This window comes from Ranitomeya variabilis, chromosome 4, assembly GCF_051348905.1.
Source record: "Ranitomeya variabilis isolate aRanVar5 chromosome 4, aRanVar5.hap1, whole genome shotgun sequence".
NCBI lineage: Eukaryota > Metazoa > Chordata > Amphibia > Anura > Dendrobatidae > Ranitomeya > Ranitomeya variabilis.
Window position 1 is genome coordinate 278795626 of NC_135235.1, and position 23763 is coordinate 278819388.

Below are 23763 nucleotides of genomic sequence, written 5' to 3' on the forward strand. Positions count from 1 at the left end.
GTTCATGGATTAAATCAGATTAGTGGCCCAGCATTCAATTTGAAGCTGGCACAGCTCCTGTTGTTGCCATTTCTTGTTGCAATTATACATTCACTCTGCTGCCACCAAAATGTGCAGACTTGGGGGTCTGTGGGTACTCTAGTACGCTAGCTGGAAACCTCATGGACCAGGGCTCTCCTTTTATCATGGGCATAATTCTACTCAGACAACGCTGTTTGGTAATGTTTGGTAATGGTATAACTGTATTATTATGGGTTGTATTGCACTAAAATACATAGGTTAGTCCTTATGTGGAGGTAAACTGTCTTTATATGACCAGAAACAGATGTACAGCAGAGGATACCAACTAGAGCTGTCAGAATCAATTTTCTCAGAATATAGTTATCTTATCAGAATGGAGAGATTCTAATAAAATTTAACCTTCAATGTATAATTTAGAAACAGGAAATTCCCAAACAAAAAGCACTATACAAAGACAATAAGACCATAGGTGTGGGTGTCTATAACTTCAAGGCAACGTCGCTTACTTACCGTAGTTGGATCCACTCACTTCTTCTCTGTCTTGGTGACTAGTATGAAAAGGGCTGGCAATCTGGATCAGTATATTTTATCTAAGCCAGTCTACAAGTCTATCACAGCTGATACAGAGACAGAGAAGGAGCTTGCCATTAGCTTGCCTAAAAAACTGAGAGAGGTATCCAGCATCCTTCATACACAACACTTGTCAGGTGCCAACATAGATAAGAAGCATGTAGTTTCAAACACATCCAAAATACTTTTTATTTTGCTTAGAACTAGAGATGAATGAATCGAAGGGCAAAATCCTGATCCAGTGGCCACGTGGATAGTCTATAACTACTGGTTGAGAGCCTTTCAAACGACCTCCTACCTGCCGTAATTCCAAGCATATTTCATGATTTGTAGGCCCGGTGAGGCACATTTATGATGTTGTACATCAGTTCATATCAAACATTCACGCTGTATGGCCCGGCTTCTTGAGATCATCGTTGCTCCGTTCTGGATTTGTCTGCCTCCCTGAATATCAGGATGAATAAAAAGGATGTGTCTATCGTTATATCCACCACTCTTTTCTAACTCAGAATTGTCACCTTTATATACTTCATATATCACACTTCAGTCACTTTATTATCTAAAGGAAGCTTTCTCCTTTTTATCCTGTATCACACTTTTTTTAGTGATTTATACCATGTTAGTACAGTGCACTTTTGTCACTTTAGCAATGTTTGTCACATCTTTGGATGATTGTTTTATCATGTTTTTTGTGTGTTTTGTTATGATATAATTGCACTGAACATGTCTTAATTATGTAAATATGTTAAATGGTCCGGGAGGAGGTCATTGTATGCAGACTTTCATTCGATCCCTTGTCAGATGGCCGTTTCCATGGGCTTATAAATAATGCCCGCTAGGAGTGTGTATGGGTAGTACTATGGCAGTGTATTTTATCTCTGTATACAGATCTATGCCTTATCCTCTGTATGATGGCCGCCCCTATGGGCTACAGAAAAATGGCCGCTGTGAGTGCGCAAGCGCAGTAGGATTCCAGCATACTTCACCTCTCCAGCGGCTATCTTCTTCCTTCATGTGCGCATGTCAGATGACGTCACCTGGCGGTTTTTCGCCGCATGCGCACATGATGGTGACGGCTATGGGGGTTGTGGAGCCTGGTCTCTGGTGCGCAGGCGCCATTAATCAGCGGCAGTTCCGGTTTGTGGATTATTTAAGGGTATCAGAGTGGTCAATGTTCAACCCCTTTTGAGAAAGCTTGACCGTGAAACGCGCGTCAGGGGGCTGCTGGGGCAAGTGGGAGAGCCGTCCTTTCACGCTATGGGTAAGCATGCTTAGATTACTAATTGACTAAGGAGTGCTATGTGGGATATTGCCTTCGGCACCCCTTTACTACAATGATATCTCCTGTGTTATGTGTGCAATACTTGGAATAGTATAAGTGCTATTTGTGTGCTGGCCCTGGATGTACTTTGTTCCTCCCACCTGAACCAGCTTACCTTCAGGTTCTCTTCCGTATCTCCTACCTGTATGGTGACAATATTTATTATGTACTGATATGTATTTTTGTAAAAATAAAGTATTTCTTGTGATGATTATTATGATTTTTGGGATTTGTATACTCAGTTTTTTTGCTGCATTTTGTAGTGCATTCATAGGACTCACTGAATTAAAATATCAAACTTTACAGAGTAAATTCTAGCACTTCATAGTTTCCAATGAGTAGCAAACATGAGAAAAATATACATTTTATCAAACACGAAGAGAAAAATAATGGCTACAGAAAACAGTGAAAACTAGTTATTATTTACAAAGTTGCAAAAAAAAACAAAAAGTCAGTAAATAAATATTTTTCTAAAACGAATAAGAAACAACGAAAAACATTTTCACTGTTCTACAAGATGGCTGATGTTGACTATTGATATGTAACCTAACACCTGAAACCTTTGCATTCTTGACCATAATAAAGAGCTTGAACATCGGCGGTCAGTCATACAATCCAGTAGCTACTAAACTTGGATTTGACCAATGCCAAAAAATAAAAGCTGACGTAATATTGTTGCTCACTATGACAGAGAACATATATTGTGGTAAGTAAGATCTATGACTCTATTGATCATACAGAAAGCTATTATTTTATTCCCTGAGTCTTTTTATTTCATGCTTTAGCTTAAACATTTACGGTATGTAGGAAAAATATTAAAATTCAATCTGGTCCATAAATCGTCACTGGATGATCTGAGATGGTAATCTGGCCACTGTGATGGCTTGGTTCTTGGCATGTATATGGGCAAATTCCTTATTTAATCATGTATCTCCTCTCCAGATATCACCCTAGTAATGTAAGACTTGTAGGCTGGGAATTGCTCAATAACTCATGCACATTAAAAAATTTTGTTTTCAAATCGTTATGTACCTCCCATGCTATGCAAAAAAAAGCATTAGCTAGTAATCATAAGTATGAATGTGATCTTCGTTCCAACTGAGAATATGGAGATGACATTCAAGACCAAATTATCTTATTAGTTGGACATGTGGAAAATACAGTAAACTGCACTGATCACATTCTGAGAAAATTACTTTTTTTCTATGGCAAATACCCTCAAGCTTTCGGAATGACTCTGGACCTATAACATACACCTTCAAGCCTTGGTAATAACGTTGGATCTTTAGTGTACACCTTCAAGCCTTCATAATGACTCTGAACCCATAGCACGCATAACACCTTCAAGCCTTTGTAATGACTCTGGACCTATATCATGCACCTTCAAGCCTTGGTAATGGCTCTTTAACTATAGCATACACATTCAAGCCTTCATAATGACTCTGGGCCTATAGCATACTCCTCCAAGCCTTCGTAATGAGTCTGGACCTATGGCATGCACCTTCAAGCCTTGTTGATGACTCTGTAACTATAGCATACACCTTGAAGCCTTCATAATTACTATCGAGCTATAGATTACACCTTCAAGCCCTTGTAATTTCCCCGGACTTATAGAATACACCTTCAAGCCTTCATAATGACTATGGAGCTACAGCATGTGCCTTCATCCTTTGAAATTACTCTGGACTAATAGCGTAGACCTTCAAGCCTTCATAATGACTGTGCAGCTATAGCATACACCTCTAACCTTTGTAATGACTCCGGACATATAACATACATCCTGAAGCCTTAGTAATGACTTTGGACTAATATTTAGTTAAAAACCCTTGAGGTGTAGGACCTATGAAATTGATCTCATGCCTTCATAATGATTTTGAGAAGACAAGTAAATGTTCCTATACACTTCTGAACACTCTCATCCAACCAAGAGCTATTCCTCCAGACTTTTCCAGTTTAGTTTGGCTAAGTGTCTTTATGTTCCCAACAGGACAGAGGTGAAGAAGTTGCTGCCAGACATCGGTGGCAGCACCTTTTCTCTAGGGGTAACAAAAAGATCTGATGTTGAATTTCAATATGTTCGATTCTTCTTTCAAATCATCACCTGAAGTAGAGTCATGAGGTCTCGATACATATCAGATAGTCATTCGGTTCAGAAAAAATTGGCAGGCTTGGATGACTTCTCTTTACTGTTTATATATGGGGACCTTAAGAATTAAATTTTTTACAATATGACCTCCATCTAGTGAGTCAAAATGTCTCATATAAGCACATTTCTATTACTTGTTCTTCAGAAACCTAAGTCATGTTTGGTGAAGAACACAGATGCAGTCTCGGCTCATATGTTCCAAAGATTTCTTTGGGTATTTTTGCTACAAATATGCTTTCATGCCTCATTGTGTCTTGCCTTTTTGACTTGTCCTTTTTGCTTATGTTTTACTCAGCATTCTTGATCAATTAAAAATAGACAAAGCTACAGCAAATCGTTCAGTATCCAGATGACTCGTGAACGACGGGAAAGTTATGGGTTCCTCATCCTATAGTCTTAGCAACGAGCTGACATTTAGGACAAAAGTCAGTTCGTGATGACTGGATGTCCTCGAATCTTTCCTTATCTTCTATATTTAGGTGGCACAGAAGGAAGTGGGTGTAGGGCGACACCACAATGGATATGACGAGGCTGCAAGACAACAGTGGTAAATTTAGTGTTGCCACAATATATTAAAATATTTAACATTAAAATTGTGATTACTGCTGATAAAATTTACATTCTACATAAATAGTAAAGTTAATGTGGGACGTAGAACTCCTGGAGCCCCGATACTGTATTTGGGCCCCGAAACTCTGTTAATTCTCATTAAAACCAAGTGAGTTGTCATACCGAGAGTAACTAACTTTAAGAAATTATCAAATGTATTGAGAAAAGTTCAATAAGTACCTTCTGTAAATGGAAAATCCATTGAGTGTAATCTTCAGGAGTAATACAGGAAATTAATATGGGTTCCATAAGATCACCTAAAAAAATGTATTTAACATTTTTAGACTTTTTTGCTGTTACTATGAATCTTTTTTAATAAATGGTGGTCCATATTGTGTAACCACTGTCTTGTCTACAGGGTGGGCCATTTATATGGATACACCTGGTTGGGCCATTTATAAAGTTGCATTCAAAAATGGCCGAATTCAAAATGGCCGCCATGGTCACCACCCATCTTGAAAAGTTTTCCCCCTCCCATATGCTAATATGCCACAAACAGGAAATTGATATCAGCACCCATTCTCATTTTCTTTAGGTGTATCCATATACATGGCCCACCCAGGTGTATCCATATAAATGGCCCACCCTGTATAAAATGAAGTCTCCAACATGTAGTTTTAAGAACTGGAGGAAGAAAGATGGTGCCCACATTTTGACTGTGGCCAATTAGAAATTTTCCTATGGTAGAGCTATATTTAATTCCTTCTTATAAAGCCCCAAGTTCTATATTAGGGATCTGTTTTAACCTCTTTATCGCCTTCAGCCATTATAGTATATCCTGGAGAGGAGGTAGTTCATGCATCATGCCATACCAATATGGTAAGAGTGTAGTGTGGGCTCAAGAGTTGTGTCCTGACCATCTGCAGAGGGTGTCATCTGTAACACCCCATTGTAATGACTGAGACCAGAGTCCCTAAGTGGTTAGAAAGGGTGAGGATTCACCCGCTGTCACCCTAACAGTGCATCTGCCATATGAAAGTGAGGGGTCTATGGTGTGACAGAAGATCCAGGTGACTAAACATGGCCAACTAGAATTTGAGGCCTGTCTCGTTGGGACAACGTATAAGTATCTGGAACAGGGTTTTTTTTATAACAATGACATGGAGGACCACTGCTAGGTGAAGACCCTACACCTCATAAAGTAACACTCCTTGTGAATATTTGCAATAATTTTCTATAATCCTAGTAGTTTACTCTCTTTCATGGTATCATTATAAATATTTGTCATGAAAGTCCCCGTCAGCTTACCCGCAATCAGGAACTCCAGGCGCCCGTTCCAAACTAGGCTTTCCTCAATGTGAATAGCGTTCAGTGGCAGAGTACCCTGTGACAGAAGGAGACATCATCTCACCATTTACCAATGAAAAGTCATTCATGATCCAGACAATGGCGGCCCGTATCGTGTACTCTAGGATTAAGCAAGAACATATTTTGAAGATGATGAGCCCCCCCAAAAAAAAGGCACTCCGTTAATGCGATATCAGAAGAGTCTGGTGATTGTTTCCCACTTACACGACGCTTCAGTCTCCACATCCCCAACTTCTTCCACTTGTCTTGTAACTTTAGAGTTCAACTGGAGTGGAGAGTTCTTCAATGGGTCACATGGATGGGCCCCAAAGTCTATTTCTAGGGTTTAAATGCCCATTAAAAGGAATCTACCACCAGGGTTTTACTACCTAATCTGAAAGCAGTATAATGTAGAGAAAAAGATCCCGATTCCAGTGGTGTCACTTACTGGGCTGCTTAGTGCAGTTTTAATAAAATCACTGTTTTAGCAGCAGGAGATTATCACTAGAGGACTAATAAATAGCGATGGGTGGACACCTGGATGTTCGGGTCCGGCGGGTTCAGCTGAACAGTTACAAAACATTCGGGTTCGGGTACCAGAATAGTCCCCGGACCCGAAACTGAACCTCAATGGGGGGCCCGAACTTTCATTGGAGGAGGAGAGCTGTGATATCACCTATTGTTTATGGTGGATTCTGTGTTATCTACTGTATATAGAGGTGTTATCAGTCATTGTAGAGGAGGAGGTGAGCTGTGACATCACCTATTGTGAATGGTGGATCCTGTGTTATCTACTGTATACAGTGCCTACAAGTAGTATTCAACCCCCTGCAGATTTAGCAGGTTTAATAAGATGCAAATAAGTTAGAGCCTTGAAACTTCAAACAAGAGCAGGATTTATTAACAGATGCATAAATCTTACAAACCAAAAAGTTTTGTTGCTCAGTTAAATTTTTATAAATTTTAAACATAAAAGTGTGGGTCAATTATTATTCAACCCCTAGGTTTAATATTTTGTGGAATAACCTTTGTTTGCAATTACAGCTAATAATCGTCTTTTATAAGACCTGATCAGGCCGGCACAGGTCTCTGAAGTTATCTTGGCCCACTCCTCCATGCAGATCTTCTCCAAGTTATCTAGGTTCTTTGGGTGTCTCATGTGGACTTTAATCTTGAGCTCCATCCACAAGTTTTCAATTGGGTTAAGGTCAGGAGACTGACTAGGCCACTGCAACACCTTGATTTTTTGCCTCTTGAACCAGGCCTTGGTTTCTTGGCTATGTGCTTTGGGTCGTTGTCTTGTTGGAAGATGAAATGACGACCCATCTTAAGATCCTTGATGGAGGAGCGGAGGTTCTTGGCCAAAATCTCCAGGTAGGCCGTGCTATCCATCTTCCCATGGATGCGGACCAGATGGCCAGGCCCCTTGGCTGAGAAGCAGCCCCACAGCATGATGCTGCCACCACCATGCTTGACTGTAGGGATGGTATTCTTGGGGTCGTATGCAGTGCCATCCAGTCTCCAAACGTCACGTGTGTGGTTGGCACCAAAGATCTCGATCTTGGTCTCATCAGACCAGAGAACCTTGAACCAGTCAGTCTCAGAGTCCTCCAATTGATCATGAGCAAACTGTAGACGAGCCTTGACATGACGCTTTGAAAGTAAAGGTACCTTACGGGCTTGTCTGGAACGGAGACCATTGCGGTGGAGTACGTTACTTATGGTATTGACTGAAACCAATGTCCCCACTGCCATGAGATCTTCCCAGAGCTCCTTCCTTGTTGTCCTTGGGTTAGCCTTGACTCTTCGGACAAGCCTGGCCTCGGCACGGGAGGAAACTTTCAAAGGCTGTCCAGGCCATGGAAGGCTAACAGTAGTTCCATAAGCCTTCCACTTCCGGATGATGCTCCCAACAGTGGAGACAGGTAGGCCCAACTCCTTGGAAAGGGTTTTGTACCCCTTGCCAGCCTTGTGACCCTCCACGATCTTGTCTCTGATGGCCTTGGAATGCTCCTTTGTCTTTCCCATGTTGACCATGTATGAGTGCTGTTCACAAGTTTGGGGAGGGTCTTAAATAGTCAGAAAAGGCTGGAAAAAGAGATAATTAATCCAAACATGTGAAGCTCATTGTTCTTTGTGCCTGAACTACTTCTTAGTACTTTAGGGGAACCAAACAGAATTCTGGTGGGTTGAGGGGTTGAATAATAAATGACCCTCTGAAAAGACTTTTCACAATTTAAAAAAAAAATAAACAAAGAAATAACATTCTTTTTTGCTGCAGTGCATTTCACACTTCCAGGCTGATCTACAGTCCAAATGTCACAATGCCAAGTTAATTCCAAATGTGTAAACCTGCTAAATCTGCAGGGGGTTGAATACTACTTGTAGGCACTGTATAGAGGTGTTATCATTTATTGTACAGGAGGAGGAGGTGAGCTGTGACATCACCTATTGTGAATGGTGGATCCTGTGTTATCTACTGTATATAGAGGTGTTAACAGTCATTGTACAGGAGGAGGAGGTGAGTTGTGACATCATCTATTGTAAATGGTGGGTCCAGTGTTATCTACTGTATATAGAGGCGTTATCAGTCATTGTACAGGAGGAGGAGGTGAGCTGTGACATCACCTATTGTGAATGCTGGATCCTGTGTTCTCTACTGTATATAGAGGTGTTATCAGTCATTGCACAAAAGGAGGAGAGCTGTGACATCATCTACTGTGAATGGAGGATCCTGTGTTATGTACTATATACTGTATAGAGGTGTTATCAGTCATTGTACAGGAGGAGGAGGTGAGCTGTGATATCACCTATTGTGAATGGTGGATCCTGTGTTATCTGCTGTATATAGAGGTGTTATCAGTCATTGTACAGGAGGAGGAGGGGAGCTGTGAAATCACCTATTGTGAATGGTGAATTCTGTGTTATCTGCTGTATATAGAGGTGTTATCAGTCATTGTACAGGAGGAGGAGGGGAGTTGTGACATCCCCTATTGTGAATGCTGGATCCTGTGTTCTCTACTGTATATAGAGGTGTTATCAGTCATTGTACAGAAGGGGAGGAGGTGAGCTGTGACATCACCTATTGTGAATGCTGGATCCTGTGTTCTCTGCTATATATAGAGGTGTTATCATTCATTGTATAGGAGGAGGAGGTGGGCTGTGAACTCACCTAGTGTAAATGGTGGATCCTGTGTTATCTACTGATTATAGAGGTACTATCAGTCATTGTACAGGAGGAGGAGATGAGCTGTGACATCACCTATTGTGAATGGTGGATCCTGTGTTATCTACTGTATATAGAGGTGTTATCAGTCATTGTACAGGAGGAGGAGGTGAGCTGTGACATCATCTATTGTGAATGGAGGATCCTGTGTTATGTACTATATACTGTATAGAGGCGTTATCAGTCATTGTACAGGAGGAGGAGGTGAGCTGTGACATCACCTATTGTGAATGGTGGATCCTGTGTTATCTGCTGTATATAGAGGTGTTATCAGTCATTGTACAGGAGGAGGAGGGGAGCTGTGAAATCACCTATTGTGAATGGTGAATTCTGTGTTATCTACTGTATATAGAGGTTTTATCAGTCATTGTATAGGAGGAGGAGGTGAGCTGTGACATCACCTATTGTGAATGGTAGATCCTGTGTTCTCTACTGTTCATAGAGGTGTTATCAGTCATTGTATAGGAGGAGGAGGTGAGCTGTGATATCACCTATCGTGAATGATCTTGTATTAAATACAGTTTATAGAAATGGTTTTAGTATCTGCAGATTATAGGGCATAGTCACCTTAGTGAAAACTGCATGATTTCAAGATTATTTTAACCTCGATAGTAATATGGAAAATAAGAAAAACAAACAATTCATAACATTTTTTTTTTTTTTTATATTTAACATAAATCAGTTTTCATGCGGATTCTCTAATTGCTGAACAGAACAAATCACCAATAAACAGAGTGAAGGTATATAGTATATAATGGAGGACGCAGGAGAGCAGAAGACGAGAGATTACCTGATGTGTCACTGATGTTTTATGGAGATCAACAGAGAGGAACACTAAGTCTTCAGGGAACAGCGCCAGAATGCGATCTTCAAAATCCTGGGGAATATGTTATAAATTATTAGTAACAATTTATTGTTCAGTGTTCAAAATGAAACAAAGAGGCAAACCATCCACTAAATACAAAGGAGAAAGCAAAAACGTTGGTATGCACAGATATACTGTACTTCAGTCAACAAGATGCCTTTCTCAAGCCAAATCTGTGTAGGGAGATTTTGCGGTGTAGAAATCACCATGGCTGTAAAGCCTGTAACAAATCTGTGCCCTGGTGCTGTGGTGGACGGCTGGAAACCCTCTGCGGGTGTCACGTCGTGACGGTCTACAGAAACTATTCCCAAAAAAATACTTACATATTCTAATTTACCTAAATATTTTAGGTACAAATAATTAGAAATACAAATATTCATATTTATATTTATAATTCCCCTGTGATACAGCTCAGTAGGGTGTACTAATTTTGCTGCACTAATCAGGATCACACAATATTAAAGATTGCTGCCCAGAAATAAGCTACTAGATTCATTATACTTCCTAACATAATTACTTGTCACAAAGTTGCGACATTCCCTTTCATAGAAGCAAAATCATTTATTTATGATTATGTAATTCTTTTTGGCAATATTGCTACACTTTTATCATTGGCTCCTTTTTCTGATATTATATGCTATTATTTTATTATTTTTTATCAGCAGCCAAACCAATACTTTAATAACTTATTTAAACACTCTGCTGTATGATCCTCTCAAGAGGTTTCGCAGTTTTAATAGGCTTCTTCAGGGGGGTAGTTATGGATCTAGTGTATAAAGTTGTACCTACTCCATCTATCGTGTGCGCTGCGTGCACTGTGGATAAGAAAATCGCCGGTCCCATGTGGTGGATGGCTTTCCCTTCCCATTTCTGGATGGGGCATGACGTCAAATACTTGATCAATTCTCTCTTCTGCCATAATTGGTCGCAGGGAATCTTATAGAAGGATCAAAAAAAAGTTCACAATTGTGTAACTATATGATAAATAGAACTCTTACATCAGATATTAAAAGTTTGTCTGACTTGGAAAATATATTTCCAAATGACCTTGTAATCCTAAGGGTAATAATTGGCGATCCACTATTAATGATTAGCCAGGATGAAAAGCGGTTGCGTGTAATTCCAAATTTGGCCTGTAGGAGTGCTGCATACAAATGAAATCCCCAATTCCCTCAAGGGATCTCTCCTCTTGTCACATAGACTTAGTCACGTCCAGGTTATTATACATTTCCCATTGTTGTCTATAGGAATTTGCTGATAGTACATGAGAAGGTCCATAAGCACTACATCATTGATCATGAGTAATAATAAGCCCAAAAATTATGCTAGAACACATTTCTACATGAACATTTATAACTGGTTCAGTACATACCAAGGTGTAATCATATATAGAAAAAAAATTGTACACAGGAACCAAAATGTACTGCATAATGATGACCAAAGATTTTATTAATATATCAAAATACAAAAACGTACAATATTGAAAAGTTAAAAAGTGGGAAACCACAAGGTGGCGCCACAGTCTCATCTAATAGTTACATAGTTATTAAGGTTGAAGGAAGACTGTAAGTCCATCTAGTTCAACCCATAGCCTAACCTAACATGCCCTAACATGTTGATCCAGGGGAAGGCAAAAAAACCCCATGTGGCAAAGAGTAACTCCACCATGGGGAAAAAAATTCCTTCCCGACTCCACATACGGCAATCAGACTAGTTCCCTGGATCAACGCCCTATCAAGGAATCTAGTGTATATACCCTGTAACATTATACTTTTCCAGAAAGGTATCCAGTCCCCTCTTAAATTTAATTAATGAATCACTCATTACAACATCATACGGCAGAGAGTTCCATAGTCTCACTGCTCTTACAGTAAAGAATCCGCGTCTGTTATTATGCTTAAACCTTCTTTCCTCCAGACGTAGAGGATGCCCCCTTGTCCCTGTCTCAGGTCTATGATTAAAAAGATCACCAGAAAGGTCTTTGTACTGTCCCCTCATATATTTATACATTAAAATAAGATCACCCCTTAGTCTTCGTTTTTCCAAACTAAATAGCCCCAAGTGTAATAACCTATCTTGGTATTGCAGACCCCCCAGTCCTCTAATAACCTTGGTCGCTCTTCTCTGCACCCGCTCCAGTTCAGCTATGTCTTTCTTATACACCGGAGACCAGAACTGTGCACAGTATTCTAAGTGTGGTCGAACTAGTGACTTGTATAGAGGTAAAATTATGTTCTCCTCATGAGCATCTATGCCTCTTTTAATACATCCCATTATTTTATTTGCCTTTGTAGCAGCTGCCTGACACTGGCCACTGAATATGAGTTTGTCATCCACCCATACACCCAGGTCTTTTTCATTGACGGTTTTGCCCAGAGTTTTAGAATTAAGCACATAGTTATACATCTTATTACTTCTACCCAAGTGCATGACCTTACATTTATCCCCATTAAAGCTCATTTGCCATTTATCAGCCCAAGCTTCTAGTTTACATAAATCATCCTGTAATATAAAATTGTCCTCCCCTGTATTGATTACCCTGCAGAGTTTAGTGTCATCTGCAAATATTGAAATTCTACTCTGAATGCCCCCTACAAGGTCATTAATAAATATGTTAAAAAGAAGAGGGCCCAATACTGACCCCTGTGGTACCCCACTGCTAACCGTGACCCAGTCCGAGTGTGCTCCATTAATAACCACCCTTTGTTTCCTATCCCTGAGCCAGCTCTCAACCCACTTACACATATTTTCCCCTATCCCCATTACTCTCATTTTATGTAACAACCTTTTGTGTGGCACCGTATCAAAAGCTTTGGAAAAGTCCATATATACTACGTCCACTGGGTTCCCTTGGTCCAGTCCGGAACTTGCCTCTTCATAGAAGCTGATCAAATTAGTCTGACATGAACGGTCCCTAGTAAACCCGTGCTGATACTGGGTCATGAGGTTATTCCTCTTCAGATACTCCAGCATAGCATCCCTTAGAATGCCCTCCAGGATTTTACCCACAGTAGAGGTTAAGCTTACTGGCCTATAATTACCGAGTTCAGTTTTTGCCCCTTTGTATGTACCAAAGTGGTAACTATATGCAGGTGCAGGTGAAGGGCGAAATTACATACATAAAAGCTAAGACCGATATATATATATATATATATATATATATATATATATATATATATATACACAGATAAAGGGTTACTGGCTCACAGGCAAAACCTGGGTAGTACGGGGCAATCTATACACCTTAACCAATCCTACATAGAGCACTATAAGGAAAGGTAATAGAAATGCACCCTGTAGTAAGGACGCGGCGCATACCAGACAGCCCGACGTACGTTTCCCCGATTAGCCTTCTTCCGGTGGTGTTGTCACTCTAACACACACAACTAAGTTTGAGTGAAACGGATTGGTCAAATTGAAAAATCGCCGACTTTCGGCAAAGTCGGGTTTCGTGAAACCCGACCCGATCCTAGTGTGGGATCGGCCATGAGGTCGGCGATCTTCGCGCCACAGTCGCGTTTCATATGACGTTTTCAGCGCCATTTCTCAGGGAATGAAGGAGGATGCAGAGTGTGGGCAGCGTGATGACATAGGTCTCAGTCCCCACCATCTTAGAGAAGGGCATGACAGTGATTGGCTTGCTTTCTGCGGCGTCACAGGGGCTATAAAGGGGCGTGCACACCGACCACCATCTTACTTCTGCCGATGTTAGCATAGGGAGAGATTGCTGCAGCTTCGTCAGAAGAAGGGATATAGTTAGGGAGGGAAGATTAACCCCCAAACCGCTTGTGCTGTAGCGATTTCCACTGTCCAACACCACCTTTGTTTTGCAGGGACAGTGGAGGGTATATCTTTGTGCATCAGCTCTGTAGCTTATTAGGCTGCCTTATAAGGCTCCCTGATAGCTGCATTGCTGTTTGTACGCTGCTGTGCAAACCAACTGCTTTTTTAAAAGCAAAAATCCTGTTGCTCCTTTCTGCAGTTATCTTGTTTATTTGTCCACAGTGCACTTTTGTGTGCAGCAGTCCTTTTTATTGCTGGCTGCCATACTTGTCCTGAGATCATTGTAGGGAGATTGTTATTGTATTACAGTCCTTGGATATTTTTATATATCTTACTGCCACGTTCTGCCACTTACATTGTGTAGCGTTATACACTGGGCCTGAGTTTTGGTGCAGTCTCCCCCCCAAAAAAAGGGATATTTAAATGGCCACTAAGTGGATCTACGTCAGTTCTGTTTGTCGTATATCTACCAGCCACATTCTGCCACTTACATTATGTAGTGTAATACAGTGGGCCTGAGTTCTGGTGCAGTCTCCCCCCCCAAAAAAAGGGAGATTTAAATTGCCACTAAGTGGATCTACGTCAGTTCTGTTTGTCGTATATCTGCCAGCCACATTCTGCCACTTACATTGTGTAGTGTAATACACTGGGCCTGAGTTTTGGTGCAGTCTCCCCCCCAAAAAAGGGAGATTTAAATTGCCACGAAGTGGATCTACGTCAGTTCTGTTTGTCGTATATCTGCCAGCCACGTTCTGCCACTTACATTGTGTAGTGTAATACACTGGGCCTGAGTTTTGGTGCAGTGTCACCTCCAAAAAAGGGAGATTTAAATTGCCACTAAGTGGATCTACATCAGTTCTGTTTGTCGTATATCTGCCAGCCACATTCTGCCACTTACATTGTGTAGTGTAATACACTGGGCCTCAGCTTTGGTGCGGTCTCCCCCCAAAAAAAGGGAGATTTAAATTGCCACTAAGTGGATCTACGTCAGTTCTGTTTGTCGTATATCGCCAGCCACGTTCTGCCCCTTACATTGTGTAGTGTAATACACTGGGCCTGAGTTTTGGTGCAGTCTCCCCCCCAAAAAAGGAAGATTTAAATTGCCACTAAGTGGATCTACATCAGTTCTGTTTGTCGTATATCTGCCAGCCACATTCTGCCACTTACATTGTGTAGTGTTATACACTGGGCCCGAGTTTTGGTGCAGTCACCCCCCCAAAAAAGGGAGATTTAAATTGCCACGAAGTGGATCTACGTCAGTTCTGTTTGTCGTACATCTGCCATCCACGTTCTGCCACTTACATTGTGTAGTGTAATACACTGGGCCTGAGTTTTGGTGCAGTGTCACCCCCAAAAAAGGGAGATTTAAATTGCCACTAAGTGGATCTACATCAGTTCTGTTTGTCGTATATCTGCCAGCCACATTCTGCCACTTACATTGTGTAGTGTTATACACTGGGCCTGAGTTTTGGTGCAGTCTCCCCCCCAAAAAAGGGAGATTTAAATTGCCACGAAGTGGATCTACGTCAGTTCTGTTTGTCGTATATCTGCCAGCCACGTTCTGCCACTTACATTGTGTAGTGTAATACACTGGGCCTCAGCTTTGGTGCAGTCTCCCCCCCAAAAAAGGGAGATTTAAATTACCACTAAGTGGATCTACGTCAGTTCTGTTTGTCGTATATCGCCAGCCACGTTCTGTCCCTTACATTGTGTAGTGTAATACACTGGGCCTGAGTTTTGGTGCAGTCTCCCCCCCAAAAAAGGGAGATTTAAATTGCCACTAAGTGGATCTATGTCAGTTCTGTTTGTCGTATATCTTCCAGCCACGTTCTGCCACGTACATTGTGTAGTTTTACACTGGGCCTGAGTTTTGGTGCAGTCTCTCCCCCAAAAAAGGGAGATTTAAATTGCCACTAAGTGGATCTACGTCAGTTCTGTTTGTCGTATATCTGCCAGCCACGTTCTGCCACTTACATTGTGTAGTGTAATACACTGGGCCTGAGTTTTGGTGCAGTCTCTCCCCCAAAAAAGGGAGATTTAAATTGCCACTAAGTGGATCTACATCAGTTCTGTTTGTCGTATATCTGCCAGCCACGTTCTGCCACTTACATTGTGTAGTGTTATACACTGGGCCTGAGTTTTGGTTCAATCTCCCAAAAATAAAAAGGGAGATTTAAATTCTCAACAAGTTTATATACACCTTCTACCTTGTTTTACAGTACCATATAACAGTTATTATTTTGGTTAGATTTTCCCAACAATTAGGAAGTTTGGTGGAAGAGGCCATGGGCGGTCGTTGCCAGCTGATACTGATGGTGGTGGTGGTGGAGCATCTGGTGGTAGTGGGAACAGCAAAATAGCACCTAAGGCTGGAGGTGTTGAGCCAGTGTCATCGTCTGGCTACTAGTGTTGAGCGATACCGTCCGATACTTGAAAGTATCGGTATCGGATAGTATCGGCCGATACCCGAAAAGTATCGGATATCGCCGATACCGATACCCGATACCAATACAAGTCAATGGGACACCAAGTATCGGAAGGTATCCTGATGGTTCCCAGGGTCTGAAGGAGATGAAACTCTCCTTCAGGCCCTGGGATCCATATTACTGTGTAAAATAAAGGATTAAAATAAAAAATATTGATATACTCACCTCTCCGGAGGCCCCTGGACATCACCACTGGTAACCGGCAGCCTTCTTTGCTTAAAATGAGCGCGTTTAGGGCCTTCCATGACGTCACGGCTTCTGATTGGTCGCGTGCCGCTCATGTGACCGCCACGCGACCAATCACAAGCCGTGACGTCATTCTCAGGTCCTAAATTCCTAGAATGAGCAGTTTAGGGCTTGAGAATGACTTCACGGTTTGTGATTGGTCGCGTGGCGGTCACATGAGTGGCACGCGACCAATCAGAAGCCGTGATGTCATGGAAGGCCCTAAATGCGCTCATTTTAAGCAAAGAAGGCTGCCGGTTACCAGCGGTGATGTCCAGGGGCCTCCGGAGAGGTGAGTATATCAATATTTTTTATTTTAATTCTTTATTTTACACAGTAATATGGATCCGATACCGATTCCCGATACCACAAAAGTATCGGATCTCGGTATCGGAATTCCGATACCGCAAGTATCGGCCGATACCCGATACTTGCGGTATTGGAATGCTCAACATTACTGGCTACACAAGGCCTCGAAGGCTCCCTTATCTGGGAGAAGGAAAACCGCTTTTAAAGCCGCAGCAGCAGGAAAAAGTTTTGGCTTTCCTTGGTGACTCAGCCTCTAGCTCTTTCGCCTCCTCTTCAGAAAGTTCCAAATTTAAAAGCAGCAAGTCGTCAGTGGATGCTCCCGGTCAGGAACAAGTCGCTTCCTTGTGTCCTTCACCCAAACCAAAAGTGAAGGATGCGTCAGGCGACACAACAGGTTACTCCATGGAGCTCTTTACACATACCGTGCCTGGGTTAGAAAGGGAAATTGTTAACAGCCCATTACAAGATGAATCAGACATGGAGTGCACTGATGCACAGCCACAGCTAGATAATTATGCTGTTCCATTGACTCAGATCACTACATTGCCCTCGCAGTGTACTGAGCCAGAATCTGACCCTGATGAGACTATGGTGCCCCGTCCCGAACGCTGTAGCACCGTACACGGTGACACAGAGAAAAGTGCACATGACATTGAAGAGGAGGTGATAGATGACCCAGTTGTTGACCCAGATTGGCAGCCATTGGGGGAAGAGGGTGCCGCTGACAGTAGCTCAGAAGCGAAGGAGGATGATCCGCAGCAGCCATCCACATCGCAAAAGCTTTCATCTGGCAGGCCCGTATCAGGCCAAAAACGTTTGTCAACCAAAAAAAACAGTTCTAGGACAGCGTGGCCATCCAGTGAAAGTAGCACAGCGTGCAATGCCTGAAAAGGTATTCCATAGTAGGACGAGTGGAGTGTGGCAATTTTTTAACCAAGATCCGAATGATCAGTGCAAAGTTATCTGTAAGAAATGCTCAAAGACCTTTAGCAGAGGAAAGAATCCCCAAAATTTAAATACAACGTGCATGCGTAGACATTTAACCAGCATGCACTTGCAAGCCTGGACTAACTACCAAACATCCCGTACCGTTGGTGCACCTGCTCAGAATCAAGGTAGTCAGCAACGCTACATTGCTTCCCTCACTGTAAGCCCACCAGTTAGGACACCACCAGCAGCAAATGTGGAGGTATTGTCGCAAGGCCAAAGCAGTCAGGGAATCACAAGGTTTTTAGTAGGAAACACTGTATGTAGGCCAACATCAAGAATACCACCACCAACCCTCTCTCAATCCGCCATGTCCACCACCACCATGACCACCGCTAGTTCCACCATATGCAGCTCTCCAGTCCAGCTCACCCTACAAGATACTCTCGTTAGGAAAAGGAAGTACTCATCCTCACATCCGCGTACACAGGGTTTGAATGCCCACATTGCTAGACTAATCTCGTTAGAGATGATGCCCTACCGGTTGGTTGAAAGTGAAGCTTTCAAAGCCCTGATGGCCTACGCAGTACCACACTATGACCTACCGAGTCGACACTTCTTTGCGAGAAAAGCCATCCCAGCCCTCCACCAGCATGTCAAAGACCGCATTGTCCATGCACTCAGGCAATCAGTCAGTAGAAAGGCGCACCTCACAACAGATGCATGGACCAGTAGGCATGGCCAGGGATGTTACGTGTCCATCACGGCACACTGGGTTAATGTGGTGGATGCAGGGTCCACAAGGGACAGCCATAGTGGGACAGTTCTGCCTAGCCCACGGTCTAGGAAATAGTTGGCTGTAGGCGTTCGCTACCCCTCCTCCTCCAGAAGCGAAAGCTCGTCCACAGAGCGCAGTCGAACGACCACTCCTTCCGAAGCTGCCAGTGTTGCACACGAGGTGTCCCATTATCGAACAGCTAGTGGTAAGCGTCAGCAGGCTGTGTTGGAAATGAAGTGTTTGGGCGACAACAGACACACCGCGGAAGTACTGGCCGAGTACTTGCAGCAAGAAACTCAGTCATGGCTGGGCAGTGTACATCTTGAGGCAGGCAAGGTAGTCAGTGATAACAGAAGGAATTTTATGGCTGTCATAGCCCTTTCAGAACTGAAACACATACCTTGCCTGGCTCACACCTTGAACCTGGTGGTGCAGTGCTTCCTCAAAAATTATCCGGAGTTACCAGCCCTGCTCCTGAAGGTGCGAAGACTTTGCTCGCACATCCGCCGGTCGCCCGTACACTCCAGCCGTATGCTGAACCATCAGCGATCGCTGAATCTTCCCCAGCACCGCCTAATAATCGACGTTGCAACAAGGTGGAACTCCACACTGCACATGCTTCAGAGGCTGTGCGAACAGAGGCGTGCTGTAATGTATTTGTGGGAGGATACACATACACGGGTAGGCAGTTGGATGGCAGACATGGAGTTGTCTGGTGTGCAGTGGTCGAAGCTACAAGACCTCTGTCAAGTCCTTCAGTGTTTTGAGGAATGCACACGGCTGGTAAGTGCAGACGACGCCATCAAAAGCATGAGCATCCCACTAATGCGTCTGCTGATGCAAAGTTTGACGCACATTAACCCCTTCCTGACCTGTGACACAGCGTATGCGTCATGAAAGTCGGTGCCAATCCGACCTGTGATGCATGTGCTGTGTCACAGAATGATCGCATCCCTGCAGATCGGGTGAAAGGGCTAACTCCAATTTCACCCGACATGCAGGGACAGGGGTAGTGGTACTACAGCCCAGGGGCTACGATCGCTCTGATTGGCTGTTGAAAGTGAAACAGCCAATCAGAGCAATCTGTAATATTTCACCTATGAAAATTGGTGAAATATTTCAATCCAGCCATGGCCGATGCTGCTATAGCATCGGCCATGGCTGGAGACCCCGATCTGGCCCCCCCACCGACTGACTGCGGCGATCTTCAACCGCCGTCAGTGTTCCCTACCCCTCCGTCCTGTCCTAAACGCCTTCCTCTCCCCTCCGACCCTCCCCCGTCCTCCCCTCCGCCCCCCCCCCTGCTGTCCGATCGCACCCCCCCATACTTACCTAGTCCCGGTGTCCCTCCTGGTGTCCTCGGTCTTCTCGCATGGGTGCCGCCATCTTGGAAAATGGCGGGCGCATGCGCAGTATGCCCGCCGAATCTGCCAGCCGGCAGATTCATTCCCTGTACATTTTGATCGCTGTGATAGGTTCTATCATATCGATCAAAATAAAAAAATTAGTAAATAACCCCCCTTTATCACCCCCATAGGTAGGGACAATAATAAAATACTGAAAATATATTTATTTTTGTTTTTCCGTTAGGGGTAGGGTTAGGGTTAGGGTTAGGGGTAGGTTTAGGGTTGCACTTAGGGTTAGGGTTGCACTTAGAGTTGCACTTAGGGTTAGGGTTGCACTTAGGGTTAGGGTTGCACTTAGGGATAGGGTTGCACTTAGGGATAGGGTTGCACTTAGGGTTGCACTTAGGGCTAGGGTTGCACTTAGGGCTAGGGTTGCACTTAGGGCTAGGGTTGCACTTAGGGTTGCACTTAGGGTTAGGGTTGCACTTAGGGGTAGGGTTGCACTTAGGGTTGCACTTAGGGTTAGGGTTTCACTTAGGGTTAGGGTTGCACTTAGGGCTAGGGTTGCAATTAGGGCTAGGGCTAGAATTAGGGTTAGAATTAGGGTTAGGGTTAGAATTACGGTTAGGGTTAGAATTAGGGTTAGGGTTACAATTAGGGTTATAATTAGGGTTAGGGTTAGAATTAGGGCTAGGGTTGGAATTAGGGTTAGAATTAGGCTATGTGCACACGGTGAGGATTTGGCTGCGGATCCGCAGCGGATTGGTCGCTGTGGATTCGTAGCAGTTTTCCATCACATTTACAGTACCACGTAAACCTATGGAAAACCAAATCCGCTGTGCCCATGGTGCGGAAAATACAGCACGGAAATGTTGCGTTGTATTTTCCGCAGCATGTCAATTCTTTGTGCGGATTCCGCAGCATTTTACACCTGCTACATAATAGGAATCTGCAGGTGAAATCCACACAAAAAACACTGGAAATCCGCGGTAAATCTGCAGGTAAAGCGCAGTGCGTTTTACCTTCAGATTTTTCAAGAACGGTGTGGAAAAATCCGCAACGTGGGTATATAGCCTTAGGGTTAGGGTTGGAATTAGAGTTATGGTTGGAATTAGGGTTAAGACTAGGGTTAGGGGTGTGTTGGGGTTAGGCTTGGGATTAGGGTTAGGGGTGTGTTGGGGTTAGTGTTGGAGTTAGAATTGAGGGGTTTCCACTGTTTAGGCACATCAGGGGGTCTCCAAACGTGACATGGCGCCACCATTGATTCCAGCCAATCTTGCGTTGAAAAAATCAAATGGTGCTCTCTCCATTCTGAGCCCCGACGTGTGCCCAAACAGTGCTTTACCCCCACATATGGGGTACCAGCGTACTCAGGAGAAACTGGACAACAACTTTTGGGGTCCAATTTCTCCTGTAACCCTTGGGAAAATAAAAAATTGCGGGCTAAAAAATTATTTTTGAGGAAAGAAAAATTATTTTTTATTTTCACGGCTCTGCGCTATAAACTTCTGTAAAGCACTTGGGGGTTCAAAGTGCTCACCACACATCTAGATAAGTTCCTTTGAGGGTCTAGTTTCCAAAATGGGGTCACTTGTGGGGGGTTTCTACTGTTTAGGCACATCAGGGGCTCTGCAAACGCAACGTGATGACCGCAGAGCATTCCATCAAAGTCTGTATTTCAAAACATCACTACTTCATTTCCGAGCCCCGGCATGTGCCCAAACAGTGGTTTACCCCCACATATGGAGTATCAGCGTACTCAGGAGAAAATGGACAACAAATTTTGGGGTCAAATTTTTCCTGTTACTCTTGGGAAAATAAAAAATTGTGGGCTAAAAAATCATTTTTGAGAAAAGAAAAATTATTTTTTATTTTCATGGCTCTGCGTTATAAATTTCTGTGAAGCACTTTGGGGTTCAAAGTGCTCAACACACATCTAGATTAGTTCCTTGGGAGGTCTAGTTTCCAAAATGGGGTCACTTGTGGGGGAGCTCCAATGTTTAGGCACACAGGGGCTCTCCAAACGCGACATGGTGTCCGCTAATGATTGGAACTAACTTTCCATTCAAAAACCCAAATGGCTTACCTTCCCTTCCCAGCCTTACCATGTACCCAAACAGTGGTTTACCCCCACATATGAGGTATCGGTGTACTCAAGAGAAATTTCCCAACAAATTTTAGGATCTATTTTATCCTGTTGCCCATGTGAAAATGAAAAAATTGAGGCTAAAAGAATTTTTTTGTGAAAAAAAAGTACTTTTTCATTTTTACGGATCAATTTGTGAAGCGCCTGGGGGTTTAAAGTGCTCACTGTGCATCTAGATTAGTTCCTTGGGGCGTCTAGTTTCCAAAATGGGCTCACTTGTGGGGGAGCTCCAATGTTTAGGCACACGGGGGTTCTCCAAACGCGACATGGTGTCCGCTAAAGATTGGAGCCAATTTTTCATTCAAAAAGTCAAATGGCGCTCCTTCCCTTCCATGCCCTGCCGTGCGCCCAAACAGTGGTTTACCCCCACATTTGAGGTATCAGCGTACTCAGGAAAAATTGGACAACAACTTTCGTGGTCCAGTTTCTCCTTTTACCCTTGGGAAAATAAAAAATTGTTGCTAAAATATAATTTTTGTGACTAAAAAGTTAAATGTTCATTTTTTCCTTCCATGTTGCTTCTGCTGCTGTGAAACACCTGAAGGGTTAACAAACTTCTTGGATGTGGTTTTGAGCACCTTGAGGGGTGCAGTTTTTAGAATGGTGTCACTTTTGGGTATTTTCAGCCATATAGAACCCTCAAACTGACTTCAAATGTGAGGTGTCCCTAAAAAAAAATGGTTTTGTAAATTTTGTTGTAAAAATGAGAAATCACTGGTCAAATTTTAACCCTTATAACTTCCTAGCAAAAAAAAATTTTGTTTCCAAAATTGTGCTGATGCAAAGTAGACATGTGGGAAATGTTATTTATTAACTATTTTGTGTCACATAACTCTCTGGTTTAACAGAATAAAAATTCAAAATGTGAAAATTGCAAAATTTTCAAAATTTTCGCCAAATTTCCGCTTTTTTCACAAATAAACGCAGACATTATCGACCTAAATTTACCACGAACATAAAGCCCAATATGTCACGAAAAAAAATCTCAGAATCGCTAGGATCCGTTGAAGCGTTCCTGAGTTATTACCTCATAAAGGAACACTGGTCAGAATTGCACAAAATGGCCAGGTCATTAAGGTCAAAATAGGCTGGGTCATGAAGGGGTTAAGGAGCAGGCATCTGCAGCCGAGGAGGAGGGAAGCCTTGATGACAGTCAGCCATTGTCTGCTTGCTCAGGGAACTCTCCTGGATGAGGTGGCAGACCTAAGAGGAGGAGGAGGATGATGGGGATGAATATTTATGGGAGGAGGATGCTTCTCAGGGGGCAATAGAAACTGGTGGCGTTGCAAGGTCAGGTACAGGGATTTTGTAGTGATGCTGATGTTGATGTGCAGGAAAGTGCTCCTCAACCCAGCACAAGCAGTGAATTGACACCTGGAACATTGTTCCACATGGCTGAGTATGCCTTGCGTATCCTAAAAAAGGACCCCTGCATTATCAAAATGATGACCGATGACGATTACTGGTTGGCCTGCCTCCTGGATCCACGATATAAAGGAAAATGACAAAATATCATGCCACATGAGAACCTTGAGCAAATATTGGCTACCAAACAAGCAACTCTTGTAGACCGTTTGGTTCAGGCATTCCCAGCACACAGCGGCGGTGATGGTTCTCACACAAGCCATAGAGGGCAACATGGCAGAGGTGTTAGAGATGCACAAATCCGAAGTGGCGTTGGACAGAGGGGTTTTATGACCAGGTTGTGGAGTGATTTC

The 23763-nt window shown here is 43.0% G+C and overlaps 1 protein-coding gene across 3 annotated transcripts in view; it reads right to left on the minus strand.

The window, feature by feature from the left end:
- Positions 1-2313: 2313 nt before the first annotated feature.
- The window catches only part of LOC143764440 (putative pleckstrin homology domain-containing family N member 1), a 67946-nt gene continuing 46496 nt past the window's right edge, over positions 2314-23763 (minus strand). For 2 of the 3 annotated variants that reach the window (XM_077249997.1, XM_077249998.1), the window contains exons 9-13: positions 10835-10981; positions 9971-10057; positions 5916-5991; positions 4848-4924; positions 2314-4589 (exon numbers count right to left, since the gene is read on the minus strand). In XM_077249997.1, the coding sequence (XP_077106112.1) occupies positions 4521-4589; positions 4848-4924; positions 5916-5991; positions 9971-10057; positions 10835-10981 (456 nt within the window). In that variant the 3' untranslated portion in view covers positions 2314-4520. Of the gene's footprint in view, positions 4590-4847; positions 4925-5915; positions 6076-9970; positions 10058-10834; positions 10982-23763 lie in introns of all 3 variants that reach the window. The other variant, XR_013213193.1, reaches the window with a different exon arrangement.